Raw genomic sequence first — 27765 nt, 5'->3', positions numbered from 1 at the left:
GATAAAGGGACATGAAAGAAGGGCTCATTAGAAGTCCAGATAGGTACCTACAGGAGAAGGTGCTCCAGCGTAGTGGCAAAGAACTGGAATAATATGTTTGTAACAGCCAGTCCCAGTGAGCAGTCAAGCTGCTCTATTTTGAAATAACCAAAGTTTCTGGGCCATTTTCAAAAGCAGCCCCATGTAGAACTCACTGCAATAATCCAATTGGCAAATTGTCAGAGCATGAGTAACATTGCCTAGACAGGGAATATTGGTCACTGACCTAGTTGTCTTTAACCTCTAGGTCCAGATTTGGTGTCTGAAGAAATGGCCTGAGCACTGCTTCTCTGAAAGAGACTGGAACAGCTCCATCTCTCAATAAGGTTTTTACAACTTCCTGGACCCAGCTGGACAGCCCCTCCCTACTACACTTGATAAGCCCAGAAGGTTGAGTTTTAGACCTCAACAACTGAAACACATCCAACAAAACAAGACAGGACAATACTCTGGACACTTTTACTTCTGGAGATGCATTAACTGAGGACACTGAATTGTGGCAAATGCAAGCAACTTAATCTTCAAAGTGTCAAAGTGTCTTGTCAATTTCTCACAGAGGACTACTAAGGGTACAAAAGTCTCTTTCTTTGGGCCAGATTGCAACAGACCCCTCACCACTTGGAAAAGCTCTGTTTGATCATACATATTCAACAGAAGTTCTCTTCCACTTGGGTTCTAGCTGTCACCCTACCTGCTTCATAGCATCTCAGGCATATACCAAGGTGCTGCACAGGTTTTGCAGCTAGGAAGAGAGAGATTGGGAGCTATCATGTAAACTGTCTGGGACAACTTTGTATTCCACCAGGGCACTGACAGGAGCACCAGTCATACCAGCAAAAAATTCTCCTAGAGCCCTCTGGATTCTAGAAGCATCCATTAGTCTCCAGGGGCAAATCATCTTAATTAGATCCTCCACACTTACAGAGGAGAAAAGCTGCTGACAGTCTAAACTTCACCAGGAAATGATATGACAATGACATGGGGGTGGCCATTAGGTCTCCAACATTCAGATCACCTTCCTCTGGGATATGAATTCTTGACTTGTGTTGCATGAGAGATGCAGATTAGATGGCACTCCACAAGGTGTACTCTGACAAATGCAGCTCTGAATAACATTCAACTGGATGGAAACCTCCAGTTGTTTCCTTACCAGTCTTTACATCATTTCATTTTGACTTAGGTTTAACCATTATACCCATGGCCCCTCCACCTGCTCATGTGGTTGCAGGTAGTCTTTGTTTACCAACCACTTGTTCAGCAACCATTTGAAGTTACGATGGTGCTGAAAAAATAACTTGATGGTCAATTTACAGCCATTTACAACCTTTGCAGCATCGCTTCTCATGTGATCACCATTACGGTCAATATGTAGTCCAGAGCCTGACCTATGGTTTTTTTCTTCCCCCCTTGCAGAACAGAGAGAATGGAGAGGAAAGTATGGCAAGAGAGTACAGGTAGTCCTTGACTTACAACTGTTTGTTTAACGACTGTCTGAAGTTACAGCGGCCTCAGAATGGTGCTTTACATCTTGTAAAGTATGTCCAAGCATCGCAAAATGTTGCACCACTCCCGCAGTCACATGATCGCATTTTGGGTGGGTGCTTGGCTTGCATTTATGACCAGTTGCAGTGTCCCGCAGTCATGTGATTGTTTTTTGCAACTTTTTTTCCATTTTCTGGCAAAAAACACCCATTGGGGAAGCTGGATTAATGACCACAGTGATTCGCTTAACAGCTTAACAACCCACAATTAGCTTAATGACCATGGTGATTCACTTAACAGCCACCATAAAAAAGATTGTAAAACTGGGTCTGGTCACGTGGTGACCCAGGACCTCAACAACTTATGATGGAAATTTCGGTCCCAATTGTGATCTTAAGTTGAGGACTACTTCTAAGTGGTTTGCTCTTCTACATATTGAAAGCAAAGCAATCACGCCAGCTGCCTGGGGCTGGGAACCGCAGGCATGCTACACAAACAGCTTACAGTACTCTTGAAATCCCTTCCTCTCCAATCTCTCTCCTCTGCAGAGGAAGGGAGTAAGCTGTTTGCGTAGCATGCCCACATCCCCCAGCCCCAGGCTGCCAGTGCTATCACATTGCTTTCAATGTGTACAAGACAGTAAGCAGGCATTCAAGCATTCCAAAGGGCAGGGAAGTTGTTAGGAGGCAAACAAAAGCCGAAGGTGTGAAACAAAGTATAGTAGTCTCGTCTCTTTCCAGCTGGAAAGCACAGTCGTGGTCACGTAATTTCACACTTAGTGACTGCTTCACTTAAGAGGTGGATTTGCAGTCCCAATTAGGGTCATTAAGCGAGGACTACCTGTACTGCTGGATCCCAGTCATTGATCTAATGGGGTCAAACAGGATGCACTGGAACTGTACACCATGCACAGCTCACAGAAGTGATGCTGTTACCAGAGGTCTATAGAGTAAACAGAGACTGTTCTACCTGGTCTTCGTGCCACTGACATGTCCCTAATAGTACACTAGAGTTTGTGTGGGTGCATATATGTGTATGTATGAGTGTGTGTGTGTGTCTGCAAAAATAAAACACATTAGACACTAAAACATAAAGGTATGGGCAAGCACACAAGTACTGTTAATGCTATGAAGTTGTGAATTCAAAGACTGCTTGTACATGCCGGTTTGAGCTGTTCTGTTATATTGGTGTATGTACCCTAGCCATGATGTTGAGCTTCAGGTTGTCTTTAAAAACGAAGTCAATTTTCAAAAAACAAAAAAAAATTCTTTATGTTGGTTTTAGTTGGCTGGTTAGCTGAGCTACAGCTCCTACAAGCAGTCAGGATGGACTACTACACTGTCAGGGCTTCCATTGCTCTAGGGTAAAAAACAAAGCAGCAAGGGACTTGTTTTGAGTTTTCATTGGTATATATGGTTGGAATACTTAAAATGTCTTGATTTTTGTTGTGATGGAGAACTCAGACTGTTTTGTGTTTTGTTCTGTTGGAATGAAACCAACTTTGTTCCACTGGAATGTTCTGAGCGTGCCCTTCTGTTCTAAACTCTGAACAAAATGCATTTCCCATTTTGGGCGTACTTGAAGACTCCTAACATAAGAAGCTTACAAAATATGGATCAGTAGAAGAATAACTTGAGAAAGTGAATCACATATGAAAAACTCCATAATCTTTTAGAAACCATTTAAGCAGAAGGATTCAGTATGGTGAGGAGAGAAGAAGGCAGTGGGTTGAGTAGATAAGTGTTTCCTATAGTCAAGATACACAGAGGCAAGGAGTTATGTATTCCTATGAAATAGGAATAGCCAAATTTTTGGCTGCAGAATATCCAGTCTGTGATGTAGCACTGAAAGTACACTATTCCATGAATGACATTTAAGAATCCTACAAATGCATACCTAACCTCTGAATACTAGCCTGCATAAATAAATATATAATCCAAAAACAGTTATTGCAAATCTCTCATTTCTTTCCATTAGGTATTATAACAGAAGGATTATCTAGGCAAAATTAACAATAACCATATATGAGAAATTCTTCAGGATAAGTATTTGAAAGGTATTGGTCCGCCATTTACCAGGAAGCTAATTACAACATTTCTCTGTTTATTTAAAATAACTTGAATACTCCTAATGTAGGAAGCTTACAAAATATGGATCAGTAAAAGAATGAGATATAAATCATTACACTAACCAGGGAAATTAATTATGAGGATATTATACAGGGTATAAAATAATTAAGGTAAATACAACCATAATAAATGCTTAAAATACTTACTTTCAGCATTGGACAAAGTGCAAGGATTGCAGTCAACCAAAGCTAACTGAAAATGCTACAAAAGGAAGCAAAATAATTAATATTTCTCCCAATGAAAGTTAATAGTTTGAAAAATACTTTCAAATATTTGAAACATATTTTCATTCTAATAGCTCAAAGAATGAAAATCCATTGATAACATGAACATTAACACGTTTAATAACAGAATTGTGAACTGAAAGTCAATTAAATTTTTAAAAATATAAACAATGTTGCAAATAATTCTAATTTCTAGACAAAAAACTGATATGATACTGATATTAACAGAAGAATGATACATAATATTGTAAACCTTCACTCCCATCAAACACACAAAGCATAATCACAGAAGTATCTTTAAATAAATCATGTAACATAGTCAATGATCAAGGTAATCAAATAAAAATTCAAACTACGGTAGGTATTCTAAATAGTATTATAGTAAATGGATCATAAAATATGCTGTAGTTACAACAATCTAAACGAATATATATGTTTATATATAAACAAACTGTGTATAGATACACAAACAAATCTTACAAAAATAATGTTGGTTATTCACAAGTTACTCGTTTGCCCTTTTCGAAAATTCAAGAACCATAAAGCTGCAATATATTCTGAAATGTTTCTCTTATAGCTATTGAAGCATAAATGCATTTTTGAAAACTCTACTGCAAAGAAAATACCACCAGGCATTTTTTTATAATAGGAATTATGTTCACTTGCACTTAAATAACAGAGTACCTTCCCCCCCATGCCAACACCAGAACATGCAGATATATAACCAAAAATAATAAAGCAATATATTATATAGCTACTTCTAATTTTTAAAGTAGATCCATGAACAAACCTATGAATTTAGAACAATCCAGTATATCTAACAATTAACCAAAGTTCGTTCTGAGAAGTATTTTAAAAAATCAAAAACATGTAGAACAAAGCTCCTTTACCCCAAAATAAACTATTTATTAGCTTCACCACTACGAACCACAAACACATCACATTAAATATCCAGCTCTAAATCTCTGCAGCAAATGAAAGCTAGTGAATATCTGCATCTCATACAAATATTGCAGTAGTGAAGCTGGGTGCTGCTGTATGATACCATGTAGTATCTCAAGGCAGAAATCCATCTATAGAAATCCAAATAATAAGTAAGAGGATTGTCTAAAAGTAACTAATCAGATTGTTAATGTTTGCAATAAAAATAACAGCTGTAATCTTTGTAAATAATTAAAAGTATCATACTTGGTAACTATAAATTATTAACTGCATTATACACAAACAATAGTTTTCATCACTACACATTTGAAAAGTAGAACTGTCTATTTCTTAGTTTTGTCAATATTTTTACAATGTTATTTCAAGATGCCCCACAACTGCCAAGTCAAAATAACACCTAACACTAGAATTAGATTTTTTAAAAATCAAAGGAAAATATCAGTTTTTTTAGATATTGAATGCTATGATGTTCTGGAATTGGAAGTTTATATTCTTCACTACTAAACTGATTATGTAACAGGTCAATCAAAAAGTCAATATTAAAAACTTAATTTTTTACATGTGTTTACCACAGCTAGAAAATCATACCTGAGTTCAACTCTTTGAGATGATTACTCTTATAAACTATGAATGAAGCCTGATCCTGGGAGCTGTCTTTTGTTCACATAAGTAGGACACAGAAAGCCTTGCGTAATCAAAGTGCTGTCAAACAGGCAGAAATATATCTGACAAGCAAGGTTAAGAATGAGGATGTACACATGCACTGCTAAGTCAACTCATTTGTTTGTTCTCTAGAACCCTTCAAAATCAGAATCTGTTATTTTAAAGAAAGGAGGTTAAGATGTAAGCAATTTCTTTTGCTGTAGGCTGCACAATCAAAACAGAGGAATCAACAGTATAAGCAGGACAAAGACAAAGCACTTCATTTGCATAAAATGAATACAGAAGGTCTGGTCTAAGGTCAGATGCTTAGACCAATTCTTTTCCCACATGGCAACATCCTATGCCTAAAATAATCATATTGTATTAAAACATTGAGACATCAGTTTATTTCAACACAGGTTGTTAAAAGTTCTTCAGAAAACTCCAGTAAAAATTATTGGGGCAAGGTTCTGGGTGAAAAAAAGTTCCTAGATTGCTCTAACTTTGACTGTACTTTTCTTCAACTGTTTATTCACACACTTGCCTTCATAATTCTCTTTCTCAGCCTCCCTTCAAAAGTGCTTTTTTACTTTATAATCCAACTCATTATGAACAATGTCCCTTCCTTCTAAAATCTGATTAATGGTAAGTCAAATCCCTAGATGTCACTCTGCACTACGGAGCATAAAGGCTTCTGACTTTGTATACAGCTGTCAATAGAAGGAACACTGAGAATGTCATAAATCACTCAGTTTGCATGCTAATAGTAACTATCCAACTGGATAACTATACCTTCACTCTGATAGCAGTTTGTGAAATAGTCTTTAACCCACAATAATATTCTACCAAGTCCAAAGAGCTTTGTGCCACTAAGCAATAAACAGACTTCCTCAATCTTACTTTGAACTATTTATGAACGGTAAGAGAGAAAAAAAAGGGGAGGGGAGTTGTGATGCATGTTTATGGTTGAGGCATGGAGAGCAGCAAGATTATTACTCTACAATGGCTAGGCCAGAACAGTGCACTCACAACCCTTAGAGAAGGCACTCTGCTCTATATAAAACTGCAAAGATATCACAGATAGGATGAGTTCAATCAGATCCCAAGATTGTGTTTTAATAAGTAGGAAAGAATCACGTCTACTTTTAAAAGATTTCATTAACTGTATACATTCAACATTATCTCCATGCTATATAATTTTGGATAGTGTGCTTGAAAATTAATCAAGGCTTCTCTTTAGCTCATCAAAAATGTTTTTTCCAGATATCCTTCTTTATACATTCAGACCATTTATATCTTCCTAAGTATGAATATATTCTATACTATTTTTATCAAGTTAAAAAGAACAAAAACAAAATAATTTACTTCGCTCAATTCAGTCATTACCTGGTCCCTATCATTCTACATGTGATGGAGATTAGACTTCATGCATACACTCCTGAATCCTCTCTGGACAGTGAAATAATAAAAAAAAGAACTTAAGTTTCAATTATTTCAATCCAGAGTTTACATGAAGCTGCATGGTCCAATAATCTCATAAACAGCTTCTAACCTCATCTGTGATACAATTTTAAGGGCCAAAAAGTCAGGTACTGTATATGAGACAGGTGGCCTATAAATTCATTCATTCATTCATTTAATCAATCAAAAGAAAAGAAATCCATATTTCTATTATACTGTATTGAGGAGCAAGTGTAATAAGAAACAAATCCACTGTTATTAAAAATGTAAACTCTTACCTTAAAACTAGACTCAAAATCTGTCTTCACTTTGAACATAAGCCCAAGTCGTAAATGAATTTCCTTGGCGCGACAAAAACTGGGATCAACATAAAGCACTTCCCGAAATGCTTTAATTGCCCTGGGGGAAAAAACACACACTGAAATGTTCTGTGAAGAACAACAGAAAATTTCTTAAAAGAAAATTATCCAGGAAAAATGCACAAGTATTAAATGAAAAAGAGCCAGTTTAGTGTAGTGGTTAAGGCATCAGGAGAGAAACTGGGAGACTGTGAGTTTAGTCCCGCCTGAGGCACGAAGCCAGCTGGGTGACCTCAGGCCAGTCACTCTCTATCAGCCCTAGGAAGGAGGCAGTGGCAAACCACTTCTGAAAAACCTTGCCAGGAAAACTGCAGGGAATAGTCCAGGCAGTTGCCAGGAATCAACACTAACTCGAAGGCACCAAAAACAAACAAACAAATAATATTTCATTTAGATGCTATAAGGAAAGCAACTAAATAGTAAAGTTTCAAATAGTTTTAAAATTTGCTGAGTTCTGAAACCATTTTACATTAATATTTATAACTAAATCTCAGAATAAATCTATCCATATACTACTAAAGCTCTCACGTCTGTTTGTAACCTTTAACTGGGTGAAATGGTGCACCATAGGCCAACAATTTTTGAACCAAGGTACCTCAAATGGGCTAACTTACAGAATGCATCCAAAATCCAGAGCCCATGACTCCCACAGAATAGAAATTTGGCTAATTTTATAAAACATTTTATGACATAAAAATTTTTAAAAATATGATATGATACAGAATGTCATAAAACATTTCCTGTGGTCAACTCCTGATGTTTGACTGTACTATACAGTTCAACATTGGCTACTTTCAAGGCAGATACATCTCTCCCTGAATTTTTAAGAAATTTTCCAATACATTAGAAGCTCTGCCATGTTGAAGGCATTGAAGAATCTGGTACGGAAATATCTCTGAAGCGATGTCCCAACGGGTGACAGTTGTCTGGTACATATTAAATATACTATCACCATCAAAAGCAGATAAGTATTAATACTTACTACATCTACATTTCCACAAAGAATGTACAAACTGGTAACTATAGAAAGTTAAAGCATATTTATTTGCAACTAACTTAGAAATTAAAACCTTTATAGTACCAGAAACATAATTTGTAAACTCTGATCAAGTTGCTTCACTTCAACAGGACATTTCAACAAACCACAGATAACTTAGAAATAGATTTCTGCTTCATTTGATCTATATTCATGCACAGACATTAAACAAGAACTCTTAAAGACTCAGTAACCAAAGCCTTAAGAAAGTGTTTTAATTATCATACATGCTTTTCTCCTTATATAGTTTAATAGTATTGAAGTTATTTATTTCATAATATTTGTAGTCCATTTCTAGAAGATTCTTGACACTAAGCAAATCTGCAATTTCTACAATCTCTCACCATTAGCTATACAATTTATTGTAGCCAGAGCCTTCCTACTACAACTCCCATCCTCCATCTCCAGATGCTATTTAGATTATACCTCTCAGTTTTCCTGATCATTTGTCATGCTGGCTGAAAATAAGGCAAACTAATTAAATAATTTCTGGAAACCCTAAGTTGAGAAATCAGTTTGGAAGATAATTAGTTCTTTAAAAAGAAAAACAAAAGTCATGTAATTTTCTCTAATATAACTGACAGCTCAGTAAAATCTCAATTTAACAACCCCGTTTAGTTGACTTCAAATGCAACAGATCAAGTTTCTGTCTTGATATCCCCCCCCAAATAACAAATAAATCTATTGCATTTTAAATGGTCTGGATGGGGCAATTAAACATACACTACTTTTATATTAATTGATGTCATGAGTACTGATGGTGAGCAGGAGGGGGCCTCTATCCAGGGGGAAGACACATGCGTAGTACTGAGGAGTTAAGCAGCCATTCAAAGAGACACAGATCAGACCCGCCTTAACCTTTGAGGTTTATCTGTCTGGGTTTTTCCCACGCTTCTTCAGTTTGTTAGGATTTTCTGTCTAATGTAGCAGTAATAAAGCACTAGAGACCTATTCCTTGTCTCAGCGTGGTTCCTGGATGTTAGGACAATTCTACATCCTTCACAATGATTTATGTCGAGTAATGACATACATATGCAGATGACATAAACTGGTTCAAACAATTCACATAATGAGACAATTACAAAAGTATGAAAATTGTTGCAAATGACATAAGTTGCAACCACTGACCATTTGGGAATAATGGTTACGCCATTTCCAACTGGTTTGTTAAATATGGAAGGTAGAGGGCTAGACTCACTTGGCTATCCAGCATACCTCTTATAGTACAATTACCCCTTCAATAATGGCCTTCTAGAAGTTAACGCATGCCGAATTCTTCCAGAGGCTGTTTGGGAAGTGGCTCCTTACCATATAATTTGTTGTTCATTATGTATTTGTTTTTTGTTTTTTATTGTTATTGCTAGTTCCAGGGGGATTTCTTTAGTTGTTCTGGCTCTGGGGTTATGTGAGCGACTGGAAAAAAAGAACTGTTTATTAAGTGTTTCTTTTTTATAATAAATGTCCTGGCAAAATGGTGCTGTATGGTCCATATAAATAGTAAGATCATAATGGACACTCAAAGCTGTTTCCAATTGTGTTGATGTATTGGGAAAAATGGTAAGTCCCATACAATGTCTTGATTCTAGTGGTAAGCTGAGATTGACATTCTACGGAATGAAACAAACCAATGAAAAATGAGGGAGGATTTCTTTGTAAGACACACAACTTTCCAGTTTGATAAAAAAATGTGACAACTACCAAAAAAACCTATCTTCCAGCAGAGGAAATAAGTTGGAACAGTAGCCACAGGCTCAAAGGGTTTTGACATTAATGAAGATAGAATAAGGGACTTGGAAAAGGAAGTGGTGAGAAGAACTTGAGGCTGTTAGAGCTAGCATGGGGAGGCAATGGATCCCTTTATAGTTCTTTTGTATCTTGATTGGAATCAGGCAAGGCAAAACTTTTAAAAAAGATTTTGCATCTGTTAATGGGAATTTCTTCAATGCCAATAATGGCATAAGAAAGACCTGAAGATCCACTGTGGGGGGTGTAAAAATTCACTCAATTTCTCAGAGAGAGGAGAGAGTCGCCAAACAATTTTTAGATGATGACAGAAAGTTTGGAGGATGTCAAGTGGGCTATAGTAGCTTTGCAAATAGGAACAAATACAATAAGGCTGTTTAGTTTACCCAAGAGTATACTAAACAACCTTCATCAAGACAAAAATAAAATCCTTAAACAGTTTATGCCCTTCTATAAAACTTAGGCCAAAAGGCCAAAGACTGGATGCCTGCAATGGGAGGACAAAGCTTTCAGGAAAGGAAAAATGAAAAGCAAAATAATTTTAACCCAAGGACAAAGGTGCTAATCGGGGGGGGGGGGAGTCAAAAACAAACCAAAGGTGCTTAAGAGGAGCCCTGCCTAAGATGTGGAAGTTCCAAATGGGATTCTATGCAGGTACGTATCCTGTAAGGGTGAATGACAGAGACCAAACTATTGAACAGGGAAAAATATGCAGAATTAAGGCAAGTTCTGAGATAATTTCATTGACAAATACAACAAAATTAATGCTTTAACATAGGAGTCTTAATTCAACAGTCATTTTCATACTGCAATAATGCTAACAAATTTACTTCCTAGAGGCACAAACATTTTGATCAGGAAAGAAAAAGTTGTTTACCGAAAGCCCTAAACACAATCTATTGATTATTATTTCCATGAATAAGCTTCATACTTTCTTCTAAATGTATGATTCAATCTCAATTATCAGAGAGAAGTACAGTTACAGTACATGGCCTGCTGCAGAAGATTATAGGTCTTTCCCTACTTGAGGGAATCTCTTTATAAATAAATCCCAACAATATTTATGGACCAGTAAATGTAAAAAATCAGTGATCCAGAAAAATTGCTGCCAAGTCATAAAAAAAATTAAAAGAATGGCATTTGTGCATAAATGTGGACAAATAATTATGAATTTTGAAGCCTCAAAAGGCAGTTCAAAACTGCATTAATATAGGTTCAAAAATAATTTAGAAAACCTGAAGCTGAATCATAACTACCCTCAGTAATTCTTCTTATGAAAGGAATATTTAGGCCCATACATGGAATGAAATATGGACATTTTGTTCTGAATATGGACCAAAATATAACAAGGGGAGGGGAGGGGAGAGGGGAGCAAGGGAAATATGCCTCACTAGGATGTCAGGGCATGTGAGAATAAGGAAGGGAAGGTGCTGAGAAAATGAAGGCAAATTAAGAAGAAAAGGAACACTGAATACTTCACATTCCTTCATATTTTGTTTTGGCCAAAGCTGAGAACACTACCATTCCATATTTTTTGTGCTGAACAGATCACTGGCCGTACCAGCTAAGGATGATGGAACTAATATTACAAAGGACAAGGCATAAAGAACATGCCAAGCTTACTCTTACTGCTAAGCAATCTACACTGTAGTTTAAAACAGTTATTGAAAAAGTATTCTTAAAAACTGTATTACTTTTTTTCCCTATTTCATTTCAGTGCTCACTAAATTGTAGACATTAGCAAAATGAAAACACTCCCAGCTTTTTTCGCCACATACCATTGAAATGCGTTGTAATGGAAGTAGACCAAGCCAAGGCCGTACAAAAAGGCAGCATTCTGTAAAAAGAAAAGAAACACTTTTTAGGAACTGATTAGAGTTCTCAATTTTTTAGAAAAATTTCAGGGTATGTTATTACTCAAGTAAATTTAATTGTACCGGGGGGGGGGGGAACCTAAAACAGACAATTCTGAAATTGAATATCCGTGAAAATAATGCAACGTAACTTATTAATGTTTTTATTATTGCTATTAATTACAATAAAAAGGCAGATAAGAGAATAGACCAATAATGCAGATTTTAAATTTTGGGACATAAGGGAAAATTATTCCCCAGATCAGCTTTTTCTTTTTTTTACTTTCCAGGTAATCTCCATTCAGGTCAGCAGAATATTAAGAAATCAGACTATAATGAAAAGAGAAAAAGAAAAAAGGAGGACTAGCTATGTCAGGATATAATCAGATATAATCAGTAGGGGTAGAAGAAGCTTTATATTTCAAACTATACCCTTAATTCCAAATAAATCCTGAAGTCTCAATATTCTCAGAAGAGAGTACCCAATAACTCTGACAAAGACACACCTCAAACTTAGTCAGCACCAATGAGCTGCAACAAGTTGCTCTGTTTTCTGTCCTTTCCCATTGGATAAGAAATGTTCATAAAAAAACTCTGAAACCACTCACTAACAAAAAACCTCAAGCTTTACCAATATTATTTTGTCAGCCCTTGGCTTTGGACCTAATGACAAACTGAAATACAATGAAACAGCCAATGTTGGCCATTGTTTCCATGAAAATAAGATAGCAACAACAAGCCAAGCAAAACAAAATAGAAAGGAATTAATTTAGGATATACTTAGGATTTATATTTAGGATATAAATCCTTCAAAGGCTTCTGTGTTTCCTATCCCTGGACTCAGATAATTATGAGATGAGGTCATGAAAAATGATATGGGGGACTTGGTAAAATGAACTTGTGAAAAGATTAAGCACAATTTTACACTGATTCAGATATGACAGTAGGGAACAAGCAGATTTACTGAAATTTAGACTAAACTTTTAAATCAAACTGGTTTATGAATTTCAGGAAGTTTTGACCATGTTAGCATTGTAGTTTCCATGTTGTAAGTAGCAATAGCATTCCAACAAATAATACTATGCCAGAAATTTATTGAACATGGCTATCATACTGCCTGCAAAATGTTTATTACATAGGAAATCAAACAATTTTCCAGTTATTGGCCTGTCAGTGAGTCAAGGACCTTTATTCGTGGCACCACAAATAAAGCAATCCAGATAAAAAAATATTTAGCAATCTGAGTACATGGCTTTGTTACACTATGATTTCTTACCTGCTTGAACATGCTAAATGTTTTCTGTGCTGTAGTACGTTCTACATTCTTCCCTCCCATTCTCTTCTGGTGTGCATTAGCTACATTTGCTTGTTTTTAGGAATGGGGAAGAGGGACGTTGAAAGATCACACAACTTTAATATACAGTTGTAATTGAAATTATTCAACCCCCATTGCAAATCAGGTTGATTGTCAAAATGTACAGACTTTCAGCTGTTTGCAATGAACAAATCAAACAAAAACAATTGAAATAGCTCAACACAACGAATGCTTCAAGTGGTGTCCCCAAAGTCAACTGAAAATGAAACTTATCATGGCTTCTCCAGTCTCAAAATTATTCAACCCCCTGAATAGAATCCATCACAACAGCACACATACAGCATGCGAAACAGGTGTTGTCTCAAGCACACCTGATGCAACTAAACAAGGGCTTCATTAGTTGCACCAGGTGTGCTTGAACTGGAACACATGAAATAACTGAAGTGCCTAGGGGTTTGTTGAGTGTCACGTTGACTGCATGTTACAAATACAGTATGGCTAAGTCAAAATAATGGTCCAAAAAGGTAAGAGAAGAGATCATTGCCCTTCACAAACAAGGAACAGGATACAGAAAGATGGCAAAGGCACTGAATGTTCCTAGAGACACTGCTGGAAGCATAGTTCACAAGTTCAAAGTTAAAGGAACAGTGGTTACACTACCTGGATGGGGCAGAAAAAGGAAGCTGTCAATGGCTGCAACCAGATTTCTGAGAAGGCAGGTGGAGAGAAACCCTCAAGTGACTGCAAAAGACCTGCAGCAGGACTTGGTGGCAACAGCCACTGAGGTTTCAGGGAGCACGGTTAGGCGCGTACTAAACACAGAAGGTTCCCATGCCAGAACTCCAAGGCGTACACCATTACTGACCCAAAAGCACACGAAAAGTTGGCTCCAATATGCTCAAAATCATATAAATGAGCCACAGAAGTTTTGGGATTCTGTTCTGTGGAGCGATGAAACAAAACTGGAACTTTTCGGCCTGATGGATCAGCGGTACGTCTGGAGGAAGAAGAATGAAGCATACACTGAAGAGAACACTCTGCCTACAGTTAAGCATGGTGGTGGCTCGGTGACACTCTGGGGCTGCTTTGCATCCTCTGGCACTGGAAACCTGCAGCGTGTGGATGGCAAGATGGATTCATTGAAGTATCAGGACATCCTAGGAGAAAACGTCATGCCGTCTGTAAGGAAGCTGAAGCTTGGGCGTCATTGGACCTTCCAACAAGACAATGATCCCAAGCATACCTCAAATTCTACTAAGGCTTTGATGCAGAAGTAGTCCTGGAAGATTCTACAGTGGCCAGCAAAGTCACCTGACTTGAACCCCATAGAAAATCTCTGGTGGGATTTGAAGAAGGCGGTTGCAGCACGCACACCCAAGAATATTACTGAACTGGAGGCCATTGCTCATGAAGAATGGGCTAAGATTCCTCAGGAACGCTGCCAGAAGCTGGTGTTTGGCTATGCATCTCATTTGCAGCAGGTCATAACAGCAAAAGGGTGCTCTACTAAGTCCTGAAGATGCTTGCCATGAAGGGGTTGAATAATTTTGAGATTGGGGAAGTCATGATAAGTTGCATTTTCAATTGACTTTGGGGACACCACTTGAAGCATTCATTGTGTCACGCTATTTCAATTGCTTTTGTTTGATTTGTTCATTGCAAACAGCTGAAAGTCTGTACATTTTAACAATCAACCTGATTTGAAATGGGAGTTGAATAATTTCAGTTACAACTGTAAATGATTTTGCAATATCCAACTCCAAATGCAAAGGATCCATGTTTGAACCTGCTACCACAAAACAGAAATAGACTGACTGTGCTGTACATCATGTTATGGCTTATTGAATAATCCATTAGCTTCATACAGTATAAGCCATAATTTTACAAATCATAATGGTTGGATTTACACATTATGATGCAGCAGGATGTGTGAATTCTCTATTAGACAATGGTAAGAGTTCTACTCCAGGGCTAGGCAGTTACAGAATCTACTTTTAAAAAACTAAAATTCATCAAGCTGAGTGGTGCAAAACGCACATTCAAATCATGTGTGAGGCTCAATTTGGGTAAAGAATAAGGTGTGTATGTTGGCCCTGCCCCTTTCCCTGACGGATACACTTTCAGCTGGAGATCTCAAGAAAAGCTACTGTATATCTGCTTTGACTGGAATGAATACAGCTTCCCATGTTATCTGGGATTCTGCCTAACATCAGATGGAAGCACTTTTGGAACTTTGTGAAAAACAGAAAATATTTAGTGATGACCACAGTGATCAAGATCATCTTGATATATCTTTCAGAGGAAACCAGTGAAGCATAAATCCCTTTATCCATCACTTACACAGGCATTCTAAAGGATTTACTTTGCTCAGACTTAAACTTCTCCTTCTCAAAAGTAGACCTTTCCTTCCTTTTCAATGAAATTCTGTCAGCAGGGTCCCTAAAAACAATATTCAGCAAGGTTCCCTAAAAGTCAGAAGCTCCTACTACAAACAACTTTTGTGGTCACAACACACAGTTCCAGTTGAATGATTACCAATGAGGAATGTGAAGGATAGAAGGACCAAGGTCAGACACAAAGAACTTAAGGCCAAAAGGGTCAACTATATGAACAATGCACAGATAACAGCAATGCCTCTCCTCACCCCTATAGAAGCAGCCATTAGGATGCATAGGCGGCGGGTGGGGTGGGGTGGAGACATTAACATTTGGACCTGGGGAAATGGATGTGAGAGGTCTGTGTGTGTGTGAGAACACACAAACACAATTTAAGATTTACAGATGGTAGTTGCTGGTTTTCTTCTCTAATCATGGCTTTTTAATATCCGTATAGCTTATCAAGGAACTATGTCCTTGAACCTGTGCCTGCTAACTCCTGAGTTTGAGCACTGGTCTGAATGAAGTCTAACATGGAGTTTTCTGGAGCCCACCCTTCATGTCTTGAGAAACCCCTTCCACTCAGGTTTATGGCAACTTTCTTTACTTTGTGAATATAAATCACCTCAGAATAGAAAACACAGTGGGACTGTTCTCTTCTCCTACCAGCAAAGAAACTCTCTCTTTAACTATGGATAATAGCTCAATTTACCGATTTTAAAAAAGCTGGTGTGGGCTTGTTCATTTGATTTATACCCCACCTTTTCTCCATAATCCTCAATGTAGCATACACTGTATTCTCTTTTCCAATTTTTCCTCACAACAACCCATAAGTAGATTGATCTGAGATAAAAGTGTTTGCCATTATTATCCATAATCATCAAGGAAAAAGAATCTGAGAGATGGGGTGTTGCCATGTCTGAACAGTCTGACATGGTTTTTAAATGGTTGGTAAGGTAGACAACTGGCAAGATGTCAGGAAAGACATCTTCATGTCTCTCTGGAACAAAGCTCTAATATTACTGTGCTTAAGGTTAGGGACGCGGTGGCGCTGCGGGTTAAACCGCTGAGCTGTCGATCGGAAGGTCGGCGGTTCGAAACCGCGCGGCGGGGTGAGCTCCCGTTGCTCGTCCCAGCTTCTGCACACCAAGCAGTTCGAAAACATGCAAATGTGAGTAGATTAATTGGTACCGCTTCGGCGGGAAGGTAACGGCGTTCCGTGAGTCATGCTGGCCACATGACCCGGAAGTGTCCTATGGACAACGCCGGCTCCAAGGCTTTGAAACGGAGATGAGCACCGCCCCCTAGAGTCGGACACGACTGGACTTTACGTCAAGGGAAACCTTTACCTTTACCTAAGGTTTGGGAAAACCTATTGAATCTTGGGAAGTATGCACCTAGACATCTTCAATCTGTCTCACAACAGCAGTCTTATAGGCTAATGCACACAATCTTCTTCCTCCAAATATTTCTCTCAGATGGTAATGAGGTTTTTTAAAAGCCTAATTATCAGAAGGAATGGACGGGGCAGCAATGTATAAAATTGAACAAAATAACAGCAAAGACCTTTTTTGTGCTGTTCTAATGATTTTACAGGTATTGCATTTTTCATAGATCAGAGATTGACATTTCATTAAGATCCCTGTATGTACTTCACTCTGAACTGTGTACATGCAAAATGACTAATGAAAAGTAGTGTTCAGTATTGGTAGGTTTCAATAATCTTCAGATAAACAAATGAAAAGAATTATTTAGCTTTCCAAATGTAGAGTGTTCTTCAGAAATTCCTACAAGTATTTTAGAATGTGCTTCCTTTTAGCATTATAAACCAGGTGTTTGAAACATCTCCTAAGTTTTTAGAGTTATAAGGATGCATGTTCTAAAAATAACTTTTAAATCACAGTTAGATTCACAACTTGAAGGTTAAGGAAGATGGACAGGCACTACATATATTTTCTGTGAACCTAAGTTCTATTTGAGCAATTAATTTCAAATGTTACCATACCTGTCTTGACCATTTCTAATAATGATGAAATAAATACAATGAGCATGTTCAATCTTTTCCATTTTACTCAAGAGTATTTATATTGCAATTTCATGTAAAATTTAGTTTTATATGGTATTTAATATATGTCTGAAAGCATGGTCAGAATTCCAGAAAAGGATTTCAAAATAAGAAAAATACTTTGGAACAACCTCTAACCTTTAGTTGCATTCATTTCATTATTCCTTTTGCCAATACTTAGCTAGCCTCTCTTTCCCTATTTTCACACCACTTCAACATTACTGGGAAAAATAAGTGGTAATGTCAATCATGCCATTTCTGTACAGAAGGAATAACAGATAAAGTGACGACAGATAATGCAAGAAAAGTCCAACAAAATCCAACAAAGACCAGCTTACAAGGAAAAAATAATGATAAAATCATTTATAGATCATATAAGAAACTTCCAGAAAAGCTTCCTTCCAAAGCTAGATCCCCTGCAGTTACTGGTAATAAGAGCTACCCTTGATAGTTTGCAAAAAACAGCTGCTTTAGCTGCCTCACATCATCCCTTTGAGCAAATTGTGGAAAAGCTGAAGCCAGGGGTGGCTGCCCTTCAGGATCTTCTGCCTTTGGCTACCGTACAACTTCTTGCTTCAGAAAAGGCATGAAACAGTTGAAAATGATATGATCCCTCTCTGTAGGTGCTCCACCTGTAGTGTTTGTAAGGGCAGTTATGCTTTGGCCAGTTTTTCTCAAAATTCCTTTGTTGCCAAGCAATAGCCACATAATCCATGTTAATTCCTGATTCTGAATCCAACTCTTTTAATAATCAGTAAAGAATCTACCACAGTGAAACATTACTCCCTAAGATCTCTGGCTGATTCTGATTATTATTTTCACATTCAATTTTTGCCAAATGTGGGGCTCTAGGTACATTTCATTCTTCCACACTGAACTGCCAGATTGTTTTGGCAGTTTATTTCCAGACAGCTGTGTTCTGGATAGTACCCAGAGAAGCTTGGGATATTTTGTCTTGCATAATATTTGGCTGTAACACAGTTGTAAAAGTGTTGCCTCTGTACAGCAGCTCTTTTCAGTTGTCCATAAGCAAATTAGAAATTAAGTCTTTCTGTATATTCCTTCTCTGAAACTTTTAATTATAAACTGTTATTTATACCTTTTATTTTTCTTCTAACCATTGCAACCCCACATTAGCATCTGATGTCTTAAAAACATTACTTTTCTTTTTTTAGGTTAGACACGGGGATCAATACACCAATATTCCTTTGGCAACCACCAAGACCCTGTTTCTTTAAAAAAATAATCTATCATACCTTAACATTATCTTTACATCCAGGAATCCTATGGATTGCACACAGGCCACAAAGATATTCTTGGAACATACGAATGGTTACTTTATTTGTAAGCATGCCTACCTTCCTAAGAAAGCAACAAAAGATTATCTGGGCATTTACAGTCTTCTAGAGGCTAAAGGCAGGGGTGGGGGACAGGAAGCAATGCCGTCAGTTTACATTCTGATAAATAGTTGTTTTGTGAAGGCCATAGTGGTAGCCATTCTGAGTGCTTAGACAGACTAAAAAAAAAATAGAGAAAAAAATCTCTATTGGCTCAAAAGAGTTAGGAACCCTTTGGTTAGACTGCTTAGATTATCTCTTTGATAAACTGAGTCTTTTACCCATGATTTCTGGTTTGCTTATGTGAAATAAACTTGCTGCTTTTTAAAAAATTAAGTAAGTTTCTCAATGTATTGCTTCCTTATTTTATTTCTTGTGCATAGATTTCCTCCTGAAGCTCAGGGTAAAAGCTTTGATTCTATGTTCCAAATTATTTTATTAGATTCTGTTAGACTTAAAAGCTGCCTGACTCCCAAATATCTCTGGGTGGCTTACCTTTTAGGTAAAAACCAAACAAACAGAAGACCATGTATATCAAGACTAACCATACTACATATACCATGAAAAACAAAACAAGGGCTCCACAACCACCCTAATCCATGGCCAAGTTTTTAAAGTCTTTGGGAACACACAAAACCATGGGGAGAGGGGGGCAGATATTGTTGAGGGCAAATGCCATGACAGGGAAAGCACACTTCCTAGATCCTGATAGATGGCACTGTGTAATCAATAGGGCCCAAAGCATACAAACTCTGCCAACTGTACCAGATGGGCAGAAACCATGGAAAATAGGTGGTCCCTTAGATAACCTGGTCCTATGCCATGATAGGCTTTATAGATAACTTGGGAGTCTCTTCAAAGTTGAAAAACACATATAATCTTGACCAAAATCTTTATCAGTCAAATGTGGAGCACTCTGTAGTTTTTTTCCATCAATACTCTACTTTCTTGTGACTTAGTACGAGGAAGTGAAATAACCAAGCTGAATAATACTATATTAGATTTTTTTCACATAAGGAATTATAATTACAAAAAGTGTCAACAAGGTTTTTAATAAGGATCATCATACTGAGAAAGCTTAATGTACCATTTAAAGGTGTAACAGGATTCTGAACATTTAAAGAAACAGAAATTCAAGACGGCAGTAGAAACCTCCCATTCTGGGACTTCCAGGGGAGGCATGGCAAACTAGCATGTCTCCAAGTGGAGATGACAACCACAGCAAAGACCAAAGAACTGGTGAGTAGAGGAAAGGAAGGAAGGAAACATTGGAGGCAGTGATTTCTAATATAAGCAAGATTCAGGCAGACACAACATCTTCCAATAAGGAGGCACTGATTACTTCCCAGATCCAGTTGCTCTCCCTTATAGCCCTCCCAAGAAATGAAGACATGCATGGATCCAAGTCACAAGCGACAAAACTCACACTAGATAGCACTGTATTGTACAGAATAAGGAAGATGACCTTGATGGAGATATGCAAGCTCCATTGCCAAGGTGACAAAGGGTAAAACATTTTTCAAGCACCTGAGAAACGCCTCCTTAATTCACTGAACTGTAAGAAGGAAGAGGAGGTATAACACAATCAAAATTACAAGATTCAGTTATTATAGCCAATTTCAATAAAAATAGTTTTAACCTTTCCGTGGAATTGATTTCTTGGTCTGATCTACCCAGTGAAGCTGACACCTATCCGCTTCATCAGAGTCCACAGGCCAAAATGAACCCAACCACATTATGCCACCTCAGAAACAACCCGTGAAGATTCAAGACTCAGATGACTTAAATCAACAAAATATTGTGCAATGTGCAATGTCAAAGTTCCACACTGATAGAATATTCTGCCCATCCTCCCTAACAGGAAGATGCTACCTTAAACAATACTGCTAAATAACAACTCATCGGTGCACTAATGGCAAAAAAATCCTGACATTTTCACTGCCCTTATTACCATGATATAGGCTGGAAGGTAAGTAGCTACCTTGTTCAGTAAATTTCACTTTTTGATTCATCCACTGGCAGTCTAAGTATCTCCCCATTTGCTTCCTCTCCTGAACCACCACAAAGAAGTGAGCAGCATGTTGGGAGTGGCAAGCAAAGAAAGGCCACTTGGGGCCAATCAGGTCCCCTGGTCCCCACTCATCTTAAACATTCAGCCAGGTACTCCATGTAACTGCCTGCCAGGTCTCTGGGAAAATCCCAAAGTGCCCATTGGAATCCATCAGAATTTTAAATTTTAAAACGATCCCTGTCCTAAGTGATTTGGAGAACAGCAGGCATGGCCTTCTTGCAATGCTTCAGAAGGCCTCAGAAGCTTTCTGATGGCTTTCCGAAGCATTGTAAGAATGGCGCGCACGATTTAAAGAATGGTGGGTGTGGCCTTCCCACAAGGTTTCAGAAAGCCTCAGAAGCCTTCTGAAGCATCACGAGAATGGCACATACTATTTGGAGAACAGCACGAGTGGCCTTGGGAAGAAGGCCTGGTGCAGCCAGCAGCTGCCTTGCATGGGGCCAGGCTGAGCACGCCTTGTCAGCAGTGGAAGATGTCGAAGGTCAGCTGGGTATGGAAGGGCCTGTGGAGTGCAGGGTGGCAGGGTCTTTGCACTGTGGTGCTAGGATGGCTGGCTGCAAGGCTTGAGGCAGCACACCTCAGCTACACTGGTGGCCCAGGGGCAGCAGAGGCTGGCTGAGACTGCTGAAGGCCCCAGGCCTCTACTTCAGCCCCAGCAGCGCTGCCACCACCACCACCAAGAACCACTGTGCAGGGTGGCAAAAAGGGGAGAGATGGGGGGGGGGATTTGAAGAGGCAACAGCCCCTTACCTTACTGAGGCTCGAGGCTGGGAGGGACCAAGGTGGGAATGGCTTAGATTGGGGTGGGTCCTCGCCTAACAACCAGTGGGATTCAGTTAACAACAGCAGCAGGGATTGCCAGGATTGCTGTTGCTAAGCAATGCGGTCACATGACATTGTGCTGTATAACTGCATTGCTTAGTGACAGAAATTCCAGTCCCAATTACCACCATAACTTGAGGACAACCTGGATTTCTGTAAAACTGTGCAAACCCTTTATGGACTTTTTATGACACCTGGACAGAAACGACAATGATTATTGGATTTGTGAATGGATAAAGGGGGGTTATGAGAACAAGTGAATTATGTATGTAATCTTATGGGGGTGGGGAAATATTAATTTGCCTATACTTAACATAGTATTTTATTTCAATTCATTTTAGTATTTTCATTCTTAATTAATTTTGGATTGTAGTATATTAATTGTTTTTGCTTATATATATGTGTGTGTATGTATGTATGTATGTATATATATATATATATGTATTAATGTAAGATTGTTACGACTGTATAGTTTTATTGTGTCTGGCATTAAGGCCGTAATAAATGTGATGATGAATTTGCCTATACTTATTGCAAGGAAGACTGGGAGTCACTTCTTTAAATATTCTTTTTTCTATCCCTTTTTTTTTTCTTTCACACTTTGTATTTCTTTTCACTCTCTTCTTTCTGATTTCAGTTTGTATTATCTTTTAGTACTGTAAAACTGTTTAATAAAAATATTTTTTAAAAAAAAAAAGGAAGGTGGCAATTGCAAATCACTTCCAAAAACGTAGCAAAGAAAACTGCATGGACTTGTCTGTACAGTCATCAGGAGTCAAGTGTAACTTGAAAGCAACACCCACCTACCCATCCCCCACTAAGCCTTATCCTTAAGGATAACGTAAGGGGGGTTAAGTTTATTTTTTCTGAGTTGACTTTTGGTTTAAGAGTTTTGATGCAACTCTTATGTTCAGATTTTCATTTTGAACATTGTCACAGTCACCTCAACTTAAACATATACACAAACATACATGGCCTGTTGATATGGGATGTCTATCTAACGAATGATTATAACCCTCATCAACTGATTTCTCATTATACTTTGAACTACAATTAGGATTGCATATATACTTATTCATTGCTCTTGGCCATTCTAAAATTAATCCCAAAATACTAAAGCAATCACTTAAAACATTCTAGGTATTAATAATGTATTGAATGGAGAGTTTCAACCTGCACCAAAACCAAAAAAAGCAATCATCTTCAGGCTACTAATATTTCAAAAAATCTTCTTTTAAACAAATGATTAAACCAGATTCCTACTCACAAAGCTAAACATTCATATATTATTACTTAATTAAACAACTGACATAGTTAAAAACGGAGAATTCCTATTGTGCTATGGCTCATCGCAACTATCATGAATGCCTACATATGCCAGCTTAATAACAACATTATACTCAATTTTATAAGAAAACCTGAATAGAAGATTAGCATAACAGTTGGTGTAATAGTATTCCCTTTGTAGTAACTCTAGAGTGTGGAATTTGCCTTAAAAAAAAAAAAGCAGATGTACCCTGGGTTGACATTTTCATCAAACTGCCCTGTGACCCCAAAATTTCTTTCCTGAACAATTACTGCGAGCTCAGCGACCCCTAATGCCAATCATTTATGTACCAGTTAAAAAACCACTGGTCCCAACATAATCTCTTTGCACATTTAGCCAAGGTGAGAACTGCCTACTTATTTCTACTGTTTCCTGCTATTTTGGCCAGTTGTTAATCTATAAAATTACCTGTCTTCTTATCTCACAGCAGCTGAGTTGGTTCAGAACTTTTTGGTGAGGGACTTTGTCAAAGGCTTTTTGAAAGTCCACGTGTACAGCATCTATTGGCCAGCTTTTTATACATGCTTGCTGATACTCTCTAAAAGCTTATTCTTCTATATATTTGCTTATTTTCTCTTCCATAATACTTTCAACTACTTTAGTTGACTTAAGAGACTTAGAACTTTTCAACAAATTCATGGAAGAGTAAACTAGCGATGAACATGTAACTGCTTCTGGCTTCAAAGACAGTATCACTGTGATATCAGTTACTAGGGAACACTGCAGGAGAAGACTAATACACTCAAGTGTCTAGTTGGCCACTATGAGAAACAGGATGCTAGACTAAACTGGCATCCAGTAGTGATCTTGCTACATTCATATTTCTGTATATAGTAGAAAAATGTATTAATTGCTGACAATTTAAATCTATACAGACCTTCCAGTAGTCAGATTGTAAACTGTAGTACCTCTGGTATGCAGATAATGCTGAAACAGAAAAAAAAACATTAGAAAACAAAAAACAAGCTATAGGAAGTACAGTGCCATATCTCATCTTAAAGGTAAATATATTTAAATAAATTATAAATTTTATTTCTCCCCTTCCCTTAGTTATAAGTTCCCAAATTCCATCTGCCCTTATTTTAAATGTTTTTTTTTTCCCGCCTCTGCTCTTTAAAATTCCCAGAGTTGATCTACTGGGTTAGGGACAGTAATATTCTGGCTACATAAATAAAGTTGCTCACAGCATGGGTGTTAGAAACAGAAACAAAATCATTAATACCCATTAATACAGAAATACCATTATATATAAATGTATGTGCACTTATTAATAGTTACATTCATATTTGCATGCATTTATTTATATTTACAGATTTAAATAATATGCGCGTCCTGGTGATTATATACCGACTGAAGAAATCCTGCTTAATGTAAATGATGCTATTATTTTATTTACATTTCTTTTTTAATTATTACTAACATTTCCATCACTTATATTTTTTTATCAAACGGATGCAGTATTCTGCCCTGTAAGAAATCTGATGAAACTAGTTCTATTTGAAAGACATACTGTACTCAATTAATTGTAATTGCTTAATCAGTGTGATAATAGTGTGATAATTAGGTGGTTCATTAAAACTGTACTTTTATTTCTACTAGATGGTTTTTTTCAAAAACATGGTCATCATGGCATTTGGGTATTTGTGTGTTTTTTTTAAAGTTAGCAATTATATTATGGGAAAGACATCTGCTTTTTTTCTTTTTAAAAATTATGGAGTACTTTTCAAAACCCTACAATTTATTTAAGAGAACAATCTAAACATAGTATGTTTTAAAAGTTAATGAAATTAAGCCCAAATGACTGCTTTAAAGTGCTCTGATGTATTAAAACAATATAAAATACATGTTATATCAGATAATAGAAATTTATTTTTAAAAAATCGTATGTGCTAAAACTATAGCTTAGAATTTTTGCTTGAGAATAAAGAAAATGAGCAAAAATCTTAATAGAAATGTAAGAATTTGAACAATATATAGTTTATATTTCTTTACATATCTCAGGTATAATGTGGAAATTAAAATGCTTTTTGATTAAGGCATCAACATAACTATTTTAAAGAAGGATACTAGGAAAAGTCATATCTGAAATTCACTCAAGTTTTTCATAGCACTGCTCACATTGCTTATATAATTTATAAAATGCCTACCTTAAGTGCCTACCTTTACTGCAAGCAAATGTAATAAAGAAACACTCTGTCAAGATAGATTCAAGAAATATAGTAGCATGAATATAGCTAAAAAATGCTGAATTCTTTACAAAACTATAGTTTCCATATCCTTTGACAGAAACCATGAGTGTTAATTAGTATTAAAATATTTGCTACAAAGGGACTGAGAAACTAAGATTCATGTAGTTCATAATCTTTTGAGAGGACACCCAAAAAGTTAAAAAAGAAACAGAAGTACTTTACAAAATGTCCTTTTAAAAAATATAAAAAATATGAAATCCAAACTTCCAAATATTTTAGACTGTCCTCAGTGTATTTTTGGAGCAAATAGGCCATCAATAAAATCTTGCAAGGTACTATTATATATTAGGATGATTAACAATTGAATCCAAAATTCTAATTTTGGGTTTTGATGATTAAATGGTTTGATTTTAGAGAAATAATGTTACTAAATGTTTAATTAATAGCAAGAGATTAACCTTCATATGCTCTTGTTGGAGAAGGTTGGAAGTCACTTGTCTTTTATGTTTTTCTATCTATTCTTGCACTGTTTTAGTTTTCCTTGTTTCTTTTTAGTCTTGTATTCTATCTGTTCTATATTCTGTATTTTGTGTTTTAATTATATTTTGAAAAATTAATAACGTTTTATTTTAAAAAATTGAATCCAAAATAAAACCCTATATATAAAACATGTATATATAGGCATAGATAAGATCAGGGTTCCCCAAAGCAGTCACTATCAACCCCCAAGGGTCGATTAGACTATCCAATGGATAAATGGCTGGGTGTCAAAAGGGGGTCAGTAAATGTCTGGGAGTCATTAGATGGTTGATAAATGATGGAAGGTTGATTGGGGTCAATTAATCTTAATTATTCACAATACTACTAGTTAAAGTAGTATTTATTAAATTACTTTCATATAATAAATGTTTGAGGGTCAATGAACAACCTGAAACTTCATGAAGGGATTGATGAGTGGAAGAGTTGTGGGACAAGCTAAGAGTTATGGGAAGGCTTTAGGTCAGACCCTAAATATAATCATATTGATAAATATTCCTCTTTATTATTTTATATTGAAAATAATGGCATCTTCTCATATTGTTGGAAATCTGAATTTAGCAGAAGCCCTTGTGAGAGGATACACTCCTAAACACAAGCAAATGCTAAAGGAATACTGAGTAATTAAGTTGAGAACATCCCATGTTAAAAATGTCAATAATATAGTTGCCTTGGATGCCACGTATGGGCTTTGCCCAGATAGTAATAAATGCTAACAGGTATTTATTTATTTATCACTTTTATTGTTATAAATCTTGATACACTGTATTTTTTCAATACAGTGATGTTTATATGATATGATTAGAGATAATTAACATTCATTAGTTAGATAACTTAGAGGATTAAAAACAGAAAGGAAAGAAAAAAAATTATCAATTTTAATTACCATTTAGGATTTCAATATTATAAGCATAAAATTATTTGGCTTTTTCATCCAAAGTTCAATATAACATTTTAAAAAAAGAACTGCTGAAACTCACATCAAAGTATTGGTTATATGATAATGGTTTCGATCTTAAGCTAATTACTTAATATTAAAGTCCACATTGCTACTACACACACAACCACTGGCAAAAGGGAAGATAGATGAAGCAATTTAACAAAAGTTAAAATAGGAAGGAAGGAAGGGGAAAATAGTAATAATAAATAAAACAAAACAATTGGTTTCTGACTCCCCCCTTTTTATACATTTGCTACTTTGTGAGATTTGTGGACATTCAGGCTCCCTTAAAAGCAAGACTGTACATGGTTGTATTTACCATGCTGTGTACTGTGTTGCATGTATGGGAACCATTCTTCCTTAAATTTAGTTAAATTTCTATTGTGTAGGTATACTGTTAGTTTTATTATTGCTGTGTATGCTCCAAGTTTAAGTTCCCAGTCAGATAATGTTGGCATTGTGTCTTTCTTCCAGTGCTGAGCAAAGTTTTTTCTTGCTGCTGTAAGCATATATCTCATTAAATTATGGTATTTCTTGTTGTTTTTTTCTGAGATTATGCCTAATAAGAAAAGTTGATGCAGAGCATTGATCAAAAGGTGCAGGAAACATTTGGTTTCCTGCTGTTAAAAGAGGTATCACCGGTCGCTAAAGCTAAAGCTTCACATGCTTTGTACAATGAAAGTTGGCTTCACGTGTTCAATAAAAACGTGACAAAATATCTATTTTGTGTGTTCTCTGCCTAACCAGAATCTCTTTTATCTATTAATGGGATATACACCTATATGAGTGTATGTGTGAATGTGAGTACATATGAAAGTTTTTGTACTTTTATATTTAATACATTTGTTTACTTACTATGTAGGATTTTAAAAAGATA

The 27765-nt window shown here is 36.7% G+C and overlaps 1 protein-coding gene across 8 annotated transcripts in view; it reads right to left on the bottom strand.

Moving 5' to 3' along the window:
* The window catches only part of KDM6A (lysine demethylase 6A), a 166726-nt gene that overhangs the window by 93743 nt on the left and 45218 nt on the right, over positions 1-27765 (bottom strand). For all 8 annotated transcript variants that reach the window (XM_063305265.1, XM_063305268.1, XM_063305267.1 and 5 more), the window contains exons 4-7: positions 24100-24149; positions 11836-11894; positions 7198-7318; positions 3797-3851 (exon numbers count right to left, since the gene is read on the bottom strand). In XM_063305265.1, coding sequence (XP_063161335.1) covers positions 3797-3851; positions 7198-7318; positions 11836-11894; positions 24100-24149 — 285 coding nt within the window. The remainder of the gene's footprint in view (positions 1-3796; positions 3852-7197; positions 7319-11835; positions 11895-24099; positions 24150-27765) is intronic.

The sequence above is a fragment of the Candoia aspera genome, chromosome 5 (assembly GCF_035149785.1).
Source record: "Candoia aspera isolate rCanAsp1 chromosome 5, rCanAsp1.hap2, whole genome shotgun sequence".
Classification (NCBI taxonomy): domain Eukaryota; kingdom Metazoa; phylum Chordata; class Lepidosauria; order Squamata; family Boidae; genus Candoia; species Candoia aspera.
This window is presented reverse-complemented; position numbering and strand designations above follow the sequence as displayed.